A 10,800-nucleotide genomic window follows, 5' to 3' on the forward strand; every position below is an offset into this window, starting at 1 on the left:
TTTTATTTTACTGGAACTGCGCGATATGGGCTGTTTTTTATTGCTGGAAAGTGGCGAATGCTACCGCCGCCCCCGTTCCCACCCGTCTATGTATGTAGTAACGGCAGCGCCGCAGCAGCGGAACGCGCCAGATCAGATATTTCAGCTATGTACAAATGACCTATGACCGTCCATAACGGTCACAGGGCCCAGCTGCGTAACTACGAAGCTGGCTTATTATAGTTGGAGAAACATGAATTAACACGTACGAGAGTTAGGCTATATGCACCGCCAGTCTATATTCGACTACCACCAAACCATCTATCTATCTATTTTGAATTCTATTTATAGATTGTGTACAGATTGTTCAAGTTTCGCTTTCGCAAATCACATTTTCGGCGGTACATTTTCTTCCAACAGTGAGCATGGCAGGATACGAATCATTGTCGACACGTGTGTCGTTTCATGCGCAGCCAGTTCACCCCTCCTCGGAGTTTTTTAGCCGAAATAGTCTTACTTTAATCACGGTTCTGGTTACTTGCTAGGCAACTGATCTCTATAAGTGCACTGGCTAGTTACTGCTAGGCACTACGTTTCGATGTGGCGCCATCGGGTGTCGCCAAGAGAGACCTAAAACGCTACATAATAAACTGGCTCCGTGAATTAGAGTGGATGCGGAGTGATGCGGATAGCGGAACTCGATCACAGCTTGCTAATAGAAGTGAAGCATCGTCGGTTAGCACACATAGTGGTGTTTCTGCAGTCGGTGTTGTATGTGTTGTGCGCATCATAGGAGTTTAGGAGGCGTATGGAACGCCAAGCCCAGTGAATTTCAAGCTGAAAGCGACAATAGTTTACTCAACCAAATATTGTGCATAGGAAGAATCTTCTAGACAAATAAGTGTCATAGGAGAGCGTATATGCGTATGTCGCATTTGTCATAGATGCAAGCAGAACATGTTGGAATCTTGGACGCATGTTCATCTTCGGCTAACCACAATACCTGGCGTATTTACTATTGTTTACCAAGATTCAACTGTAACGCACATTGCTCTTCGAATACACACCTGAATTCATCTTATAGAGCATCTGATGAGGTAAATTAAGGCACTATATATAACAACCGTCATTACTTATTACGTCGGGAGGTACAAGTGTAAATGCGAAATTTCTGTAGTGTGATGAGTGAGCAAAAAGTAGTATTAGGTGATATTTAGAGATTTCCCATATTGTCAGGTTTCATGAGTTATAAACTTCGATAAAATATTCTATCTATGTATAGGATTACGATAAGGACACGGATGATATAGTCATCTTTGGATTGTTGTAACGTCAGAAATAAGAGAGTAGAATTTCGGGTAAACAAATTTATGTCGTTGAATACTTGTGAAGATATGCTGGTGAGGCGTAAGCATCAATCAAAATGAATGTTACTAGCCTTTCTATATGGTAGCTGCTGGAAACTAGCTTCTTAATCAGTAAGTCCATATTTGGCTGGCTGTATAGTAGGAACACTGTTCACGGGCTTTGGATATCACTTATGATCTCGGATTCAATAATTCTCGGATGATTCTTGGATTCAATGATTCTAATTTGAGATTGATGTGATAAAATTGAGCATGTGTATGCGGGCAAGATTTCCACTAACAGCTTACTTTTAAAATTACGGGTAATACGTACCGGCGGTTGCTATATAGTGCCCACCATCTGATAAAGTTAAATACGGTTTGGCATACTCGGATACCCTCCGACATCGAAGCAAAAATCGTGTTAGGGGGCGTGCGTGCCTGCGCACGTTTGCGTGCAAGTAGGGCCTACGCTATGCACGTATGCGCGTGTCCCTGGCTTTAAGGTGAAAGTCTTTAAATCTACTTAATTTACGCGGAATACCTCACTGGGGGCTAAGATACAGTTTTCATAGTGCAATTCTTAACTACATTTATGGAAAGTACACATATCATTTTCCCCCTCCTTGAGAAGAAGCCAATCGTCACAACAGTAAGCTGGTCCATCTTCCCCACCAATGCACGCAGCAACAACCTTCTTTATTGGTTGACAATAGACATGTTCGTCAGGAATTGGACTGCAAACGAAAAAAAGGTATACAGGTTCAAATACAGATATATATGTTACTCAATAAAGTTATTACATATCAATAAATCTAGTTTCTCCCATATTATATATAACACAAAATGAAAGCATATAACTTAAAAGCATAACTTTTAGGAATATAAGTATCTCTTACAAACCTAGTACAAAAATACAGTTTTAGCAAAAATGTAACCACTCACTCACTCACTCACTCACTCACTCACTCACTCACTCACTTCACTCACGTCACTCACTTACTCACTCACTCACTCATTCACTCACTCACTCACCCACTCACTCACTCACTCACTCACATCAATCAATCAATCAATCAACCAGTCAATCGAATAATTAATCAATCAATCAATCAATCAACCAGTTAACCAGTCAATCAATTAAATAATCAATCAATCAATCAATCATTCGAGTGAGCAATTATGAAGCAAAGATACGACAACTTGATGGCTGTGTGAATGAATGGATGGATGGATGGATTGATAGATAGACGGAATAACGAAAAGATGAACGGACTGGTATATAGATTTCTATAAATGTACGTACTCTGTACAATGTCCCTCTGCTCTGACGCATGATCGTTTTTGCATGGTACATCCGCAGTTGTTAGGAGTGTTAGCGACGTCACAGGAACTATATGGTCCCCACTCCACACAGTAACAGTCCGGGCATTGTGCTAGAGACGTAAAAAAGTCAACCATGTAGGAGTCCATGATGCCATGTTTCCATATATCGAAACGTCTAGGGGGCCATTCAACTAGTACACTGACGATTCAGCTAACATGTAGTTTTAACAAAGCCATCGTGGTTTGGTTTATTATACGATCAGCGCAACACTACCTATTTGTGTTGAATGCTTTTTATCGCCGTTCAGCGCAAATAGATGTAACCCTATTTTACACCCAAATTAATTTGCCACTATTGCACCTTTGCTTATTGCTATCCGAAAACAACTACATGGTATTAGCTGTGTTTATTATTGTCAACAAATGTAATGGTAGTTAAGCTAGGTTACTAAACGTAACGAAAACACGCTGAATGTCACTACAGACTCGCACGTACCTTCGTAAGTGAATTCAAACGCAAAATCAGCGTTGTGCGTAGATCGAGCTATCAGTATTATCTCATTCTGCGTTGATTTTAATAGCGGATATCCGTAGGTGTTTGCAACACAAAACCTAAGGATAAAAGCTAGCGATTATGTCAAACACACACACGCACATACGCACATACGCACATACGCACATACGCACACACGCACATACGCACATATCTGAATATAGCTGCAGCACATCCCGTGTATCTACGAAAACATACAAATTATTACCCGTGAAATATCCCACATTTATCTTTTACTAAGGCTACAAGACTACGTGTAGCTGCACATTTTAAATCACCTGGGCTGCAGTGAAACCCCAATATTATATGATTATAATATTAACAGTTTTCAAAATATAAATCACTAACAGGATACCCCAGTTATGCCCGGGAAATAAAGCACTTAATTGTTGACCACTTGGTTGAACGAAAAATACCCCCCAAATCCATCTATCTATCTATCTATCTATCCATCCATCCATCCATCCGACCATCTATCTATCTATCTATCTATGTATCTATGTATTTAGCTATCTATCCATCTATCTATCTAGCTATCTATCCATCCATCCATCCATCCATCCATCCATTCATCCATCTATCCGTCCATCCATTATCCATCCATCCATCCATCCATCCATCCCATGCATCCATCCATCCATCCATCCGTCCATCCATCCATCCATCCATCCATCCATCCATCCATCCATCGTACTATCCTTCCTCCATCTATCTATCTATCTATCTATCTATCTAATCTATCTATCTATCTATCTATCTATCTTCTATCTATCTATCTATCTATCTATCTATCTATCTATACTATCATCTATCTATCTATGTATCTATCTATCTATCTATCTATCTACCTATCTATCTATCTATCTATCTTTAATAACAATAAAGCAAGTCAGTGCAAGCTGAATCTTGTTTGGACATGCAATGTTGCTCCAGGGACCCGTTTATTTTTCCCGTGTTCTCCTGTTTTTTTTTGCTTAGATGACATTGGAGGTCAAATCCAATGTGCCCATAACATTCAGCATGCAAATTTACCACTATTGAACCTCCTTGGACATTTCTAGAGTTCTCCATATTGATTTGCATCGAGAACAGACAAACAAACAAACATACATTCACAAATATGTATTAGATTATTACATTCACCGGATTCACTTTTGCGGATTTGAATTCGATCGGAGTAATATGATGCAATCCGAGTAATCGAGTTATCGAGTAATCGAGTAATCGAGTTGATAATCCGAGTAATCGATGCAAGCTTACTCGCGATTGTGACTAGTGACGCTCATAGTTCTTATCTCTCAGATAGACGTAGTATATAGTTCAATGTCAGTCCTGACGTAAGCTTAATTACCATGGCCCCGCTTTTGCTAAATCCAGGTATTTGACTTCAAGCCAATCAGGACAACCCAATCTCGTTTCACACGTCAAACCGTCCAAACTATAGCAGATAGACGATATCGAAGTAAGCTGAAAACTGATGGTCGCTGATGCCGGTGCCTAGGGGTACAAAACATCGCACAAGCCGAAATTACATGTTACATATTATCAATATATCGAATTAACACACTATACGTAACGAGCGATAAAGCGTTAAATAATTGAATTGTTGATGGAATAGTAAAATTGCATGTGAATTATATTTCTCTTGGAAGTAATCATGCTTATGTATGATCATGATGATAATCATGTGAAAGTATCATCTACGAATTTACCCGCAGGAGCCAATATGCTTCTTGCTTGTTTGTATCAGCCGATAATTGTGCACCAAAAAAATGCACACTGTCCCCGCAGCTAATGTCCAAAATTTCGCCTTCTGTCGCTAGAAAAAGATGCATACATAACCACCATATATTACCGCTGTGGTTTTGCAAGGGTGAAAGCTCGAAGTAATGAGCGCGATATCAATCCATTAGCGGACATTAGAATTTTCGCACCGGCTGATGAGTGGGAAGTAACAATCCGTACGATTTCTTAATTACTCCATGTCTGTACTATGCCTTACTGCCTTCTGATGGTGCAACGGTTTCACAGCGATCGCCTGCCAGACCAGCAGGACAGATGCAGACGTCACAGTTGTTGGGATTCCAGTAGCCCCCGTGCTGGCATTCTGGCGTGAGCAGCCCTCCTTTTGCCTGACATGGCGAGGCTACAGAACCGAGAATTATACCGTAATATTTATAAGCTATGAGAAGAAAACGGGACCAGACGTTATAAACCTATCACATAATAACAATAATTGTGGTTTCAACAATATATGCGCAAAAGCCATAGCGTGTGTATAAGAATGTGGACGAAGAGCGTATGTGATATACGAACCATCTCCGTTACAGTATGCAAGGTTAGCTGTTAGCGCATCATAGAATGACAGTTTGCTTTGATCTCCTATTCTATTCTCATATACCGGAATCACTGTCTCGATTGTTAGTAAATCCAAGTCTGAACTATTAAAAAATGCCTGTGGAAAGGAGAAGATTTATTGGTCACAATATTGCGTAGTGACTATTATTCATCACTATGCTACGAAGAGCGAGAGAAACCGTAGTGAACTAAAATGGAAAGAGATAAATGGACGGTTATAAGCAGAACAAAAATGTAATAAAAATCACTAATCAAAAAAAAACTTAGAGAAAAACGAAAAATGTTGTTATAGCGCATATCGTACCCGTTTTCGGTAGTGCATGTTGGAACCGAGGTCGTACGGTATATCGTCGAAGAAATCAAAATTTGATTGGTTCTTCTTGTGGAAGTTCGCTTCTCTTCCGGCTATGACGTTTTCATAATGAACCGTAATGTGTTCATCTCGATCAGTACGGACGTGCTCATGATGGAAACCGATGGCGTGTGCAAGTTCGTGGATCGCCGCGCCGTGCTGTAACGAGTATAAGTAAGGTTTTATTTAATGTAAACTGGCAGTGTGAATTCGGTTGCAACTTTGATTTGAATATCTAGTTTTATTTGCTATATTCGAAACAAAATGAAAATCACACACGCCCAATTATATATATACTGAATTTGCAGACTGCGCAATTTAAGAGAGTTAATAGTTCAAGATGTTTACACAGCATAGTGGGGTTCGCATGTATGTGCCAGCAACGACCGCGAAAACAAATGCAGGAACATGTTGATTCTTATATAGTCTGGTTGTAGAGAATTTTGATCGAGAAAAATTGGTATAAAGATTATTTTTACACCAGATAACCAAGATGTGTCATAGAACAACATATTCAAAATCAGCAAAAATCACCCTAGGGGAATTTTTTTTTGACTCTGAATATATCGCACATTTTTGCCAGCTTTTGTTTTGAAACGGTAAAAAAGCAAGTATTTTATGTGACGTTTTTGCGGTTTATTGACCTTGACTAAAGAAAATGCAAAGTCTCAGTTGCTGAAAATTTTTACTTTACTGTGAACTAAAATAGTTATTACCAAATTAATTACCTCGGTTATAAGCCTGACCCTTCCCCCCTAATGGGAGATTCCACTCCAAAATGTTAACGAGGGCCAGAACGTGACTCTGCACGGTTATCAAGCATTTTGTCATTCTGTTGTGTAAGTATCGTAAGGGAAAAAAACACGCAAGTTTTCCACTAATTAACTATAGAAACAATTTCGCCAGTAGTGTCAACACTGTTTTCATCGTCAAGGATAATCTCCTCGGTATTTTGACAACTTTCTCCTTTGCAGACTCCGCAGGCTGTCTCACATTTCTGTCCATGTTTACGACAAGAGCAACTGTAATTACCACATGGATTTCTGGCTGAAAGTTTGCATTTACAGCTTACATATTTCAGTAAGCTCTCTGGTGCTGCAGCCAAGTCTGTCAGGACTGGTGTTAGTATGGTATCAGTAAGTTTCCAACCCCATTGCATCGGAATCAGGTCGTTGTCTGTGAGATTAAACCAAAGTATGACTTCCGAGTGAAATCACAAACTGAGAAAATATGGTGCGCTTTCTCTAAGTGGAAGCTTCTGTAGGTAAATTGACGTTTTTCTTGTCGACACCATCTCCATGTATTTAGCGTACCGTAGACTGTTGAAAGAATCCTCTGGTCTGCCTTCATATATGACAACATATAACCGGATACCAGCTTTGCCAATCTGTTCTACTGTAGCCTTAGGATCGGTCATCAAGAAGAACATCTGCTGCAATTCTTCTGATTGTTATATCTTCTCAAAAAGACTGGTTTTACCATGCCTAAAGGTTGCAGAGGTGGTGTCGCAACCACTCCACACATGGATAAACAGAAGATGGGATGTTAATACTTTGCCAGCTTTGTTAACAAGGTCTTAAACTTCAAACCTTTCTTTGACCACGTTGCCTTTGAATGGAAGTATATACCAGTCATATTCTGGTTCCATTGGTACATCAAGAAGACACGTAGATCCGTGTCATCTGCTACTACACTTACTTCTCTTCATTGTCTTGCAAATTGAAGGGCACATTCCACTATCAATGTGTCAGCATCTCCAGTGCTGTTGTGCACGATCTGACCATCAGCTTCCAAGTATTGACCCTGCAACGTAATGAACTGACTTTTGTTGTTCTCATTCGCAAGAAAGGTCTGCTGGTCATTGTGAGCCTGTGTAGATTCACTAAGCTGAATATCTGTACACGTTTTGCCAATTCTTCGCTGGTGCTCGTGATCTTTAATTGATGGACCCTGTTAGTACCCATCAAATACGATGCAACAATTCCCATACCTTGCACGCACGTAGTTGACATATTGCATCGTTATGTCTTTGTATCTCATCTTTTTTGTGCCATTTCACTCTATGAAGAAGGGCCCCACCATCAAGAACATGCATAGCTTGCACCGTTTCTGTAGACGGTTGTACAACATTCTCGAGGGCTTGTGCTAGTTGTGTCTTTACAGGTTCACGCATAAAATTGTCTTTAAATAGTAACGTTGGCATTGCTGTAAGCTTATAGCCAAAGTATGCATGGAGCCATGTCTGTCTCCTCTCTGTGTACAATAGCTATCAGGTGATATAACAGATGGTTTGAGTGGAAATTAATTTTTTGTTTATCACTTGGATTCCTGAATACAGATGATCTAAAGACCGAACTTGATCACGTCTTTTAATACATGCTTCTACCACATTCATATTGTCGAGCTCCTGGATCTGTGCCCCAACCTCACCTGTCTTGTCGCAGTTTACACCATCACCATCAGCTGTTATTAAACCAGAAGATAAGGACCGAATTCTTTGCTCATTCAAATCAAATGGCTCATGTTGGTTGAACCGTTCTTGAATGTTGTGCAGGTCAGCGAAATCCCGGTTGCTCCTAGAAGTCCCGAGTTCCATGTGTTGTTCACTGGTGGTGTGCTTTACATTTGTCATAGATGTGATAGCATCATGGACCGCGGCACACTTGTGCATGCTGTAGATCCACTGAAAGCAAACAGTCTCCGTCACACCCCATCCTCTAGTCAGTCCTCATCTGCTTTTGATGGATCTCATCATGACCTGTTCAATTGTAATGTCTGTCCATATTCCTGCCCAGAAGGGATTGCTTCTGCGGACTGTATGGATTCCTTGTTTTGTGAAACAATGGTTTAGCCAGGGGTGGTGTGTTTGTCATTCCAGCATCAGCTGCAAATACAGTCGTGCACTCTTTGCATAATTGACGCGGCCAGTTGCAGCAAATAAATTCAACATTTGTGTAACTGCTATTAGATGCAGGTTCCAATCTCCGGCTCTTTCAGCGCGAATGAAAATCTTCAAAGTTTCACCATTTTCAATATATTGCAACCACTATTCTCAATACTGTAATAAGCAATCATGTATAGTTTCTTTAGTTCCTTTGATTCAGCAATACTGGCAACGGGTATAGATTTGTCTTTGATTCTCTCATACAAGCCGTAAATCTGTTCTAATTAAATACTATTTAGTTTGTTCCCATCGATACCAGTCACCGTTGCTGCAGCAGGTATTTCCATCTCGACATCGGTCAAGGGGTCTTGGAGATCCTCCATAACTTCACTTTGGCCCTCTGGATGAGTACCTGTTTCCACTTTTCTAACAGAAGGTGTTGCAATTGCAGTGTATATACCATTATTACTTAGAGGCTCCATATACTTGACGAGCCTTGCTATTGACGAGGCTCCATATACAGAGACCTCCATATACTTGACGAGCCTTGCTCATGCTCATATCCCATTACAAAACATGCGAAAATGTGCAAAATACTCACTCATAAAAAATTTCCCAAAAAGAATTTTTTCGGATTTTGGATATGTCGTTCTACCTAGAATTCTGCTTCGTTTGACATAGAAACCAGCGTTACAACATTTTTTTCCGGGTAGCATCGATATTTCATCGTCAACGACCGGACTATATTAGGTATAACATAGTATTGTCCCCATAACGAGCAGTTTTCTTTTTTTCTTTATATGTGCTGTGCTTTTGGATGTTAACACAATCAGCGAATGTACATCTGTTTCGGAATTTTAGGAATGCTTACTTGTAAACTGGTAGGTATGTCCCATGCGCACAGCTATAACACAACTTGATATACCCGAATAAAGTTTGCATGCTGCAATTAACGTGCCGTTTACAAAACATGCCAATTCATGGACTACATTTACATTTGCGCAACTCTATTATTTAGGTCTGTAAGTATAAGTAAGTATGTAGGTCGGATATTTTGCAAGCCTCGGCGTACCGAACCACATCCCAGGCCGAGAGAGAGGAGCTGTCCGCCCTGCCGCATTCCCAGTGAGGACCAACACCTATAGAAATCATCAAATAACCAAGCACAGCGTACATAACGCCATCAAACAAGCTCTACCAGCTATACAATGGGTTACTTACAATACTTAGTCAGAATATCGATAAATTTATGGTGTTGAATGGACGCATATTATTCGTTGTACATATTGATGCCCCATAGGACAGTTAAAATCATGCAACTGTACATGTGGAATTCGAGTAACTGTCCACTTCATTTATATTATTACATATATACGGCTTCTCCATATATACAATGCACATATTCTCTATATATAATACAATGCACGTAAAACAATTAGTACTTATAGTACTTGCGCTTCTATTTCCGCGTTGAATCCTTGTCAACTGGTCGCGTTCATCACGCTCTCAGTAATGAATAACAGTATCTTACCCATTTCCGTAAATTATTTGCAAGTAGTTCCCAACCGGTGTCGATGTTTGTTGGAAGTGAAGACATGTCAGCGATTCCCACTCGGTAATTGCACTTCGAATGGCAGCCACGTGGGATTCAGCTGCCCACAACGTAAATAAAATTATGTCTACTCGCAAAATGGCCGCCTCCGGCGGCCATATTCGCTCGTTACGCTGATGAGACTACGATGATTTCTCTAAATCCCGACCCGATTCATAGTAATCTTTTAGTAAAATATTGACTTGATACGAAGACAATAATACAAGGATCCTGTTACTAATATAACATTTTCTGTCCCGGTATATTCATTTCTATATAAAACACTTTGTACACACCTTCTAATCCATTGTTTTTCTCTTCAAATTAAGGCTAATATAATACAGTCCGACCTCCTTTATCCGGCCACGTCGCGACCGGCACCCATCCGGATATGGGATTTGGCCGGATATG

The 10,800-nt window shown here is 40.2% G+C and overlaps 1 protein-coding gene across 1 annotated transcript in view; it reads right to left on the bottom strand.

Moving 5' to 3' along the window:
• Positions 1-922: 922 nt before the first annotated feature.
• LOC106815383 (zinc metalloproteinase dpy-31-like) overlaps positions 923-10,800 on the bottom strand; it is a 14,145-nt gene continuing 4,267 nt past the window's right edge. The window contains exons 5-14 of the mRNA XM_014819838.1: positions 10,330-10,450; positions 9,871-9,937; positions 5,867-6,073; positions 5,521-5,659; positions 5,207-5,350; positions 4,917-5,023; positions 4,556-4,701; positions 3,148-3,263; positions 2,632-2,761; positions 923-2,062 (exon numbers count right to left, since the gene is read on the bottom strand). Coding sequence (XP_014675324.1) covers positions 1,909-2,062; positions 2,632-2,761; positions 3,148-3,263; positions 4,556-4,701; positions 4,917-5,023; positions 5,207-5,350; positions 5,521-5,659; positions 5,867-6,073; positions 9,871-9,937; positions 10,330-10,450 — 1,331 coding nt within the window. The 3' untranslated portion in view covers positions 923-1,908. The remainder of the gene's footprint in view (positions 2,063-2,631; positions 2,762-3,147; positions 3,264-4,555; positions 4,702-4,916; positions 5,024-5,206; positions 5,351-5,520; positions 5,660-5,866; positions 6,074-9,870; positions 9,938-10,329; positions 10,451-10,800) is intronic.

Source organism: Priapulus caudatus, unplaced genomic scaffold, assembly GCF_000485595.1.
Source record: "Priapulus caudatus unplaced genomic scaffold, Priapulus_caudatus-5.0.1 Scaffold1103, whole genome shotgun sequence".
Lineage (NCBI taxonomy): Eukaryota > Metazoa > Priapulida > Priapulimorpha > Priapulimorphida > Priapulidae > Priapulus > Priapulus caudatus.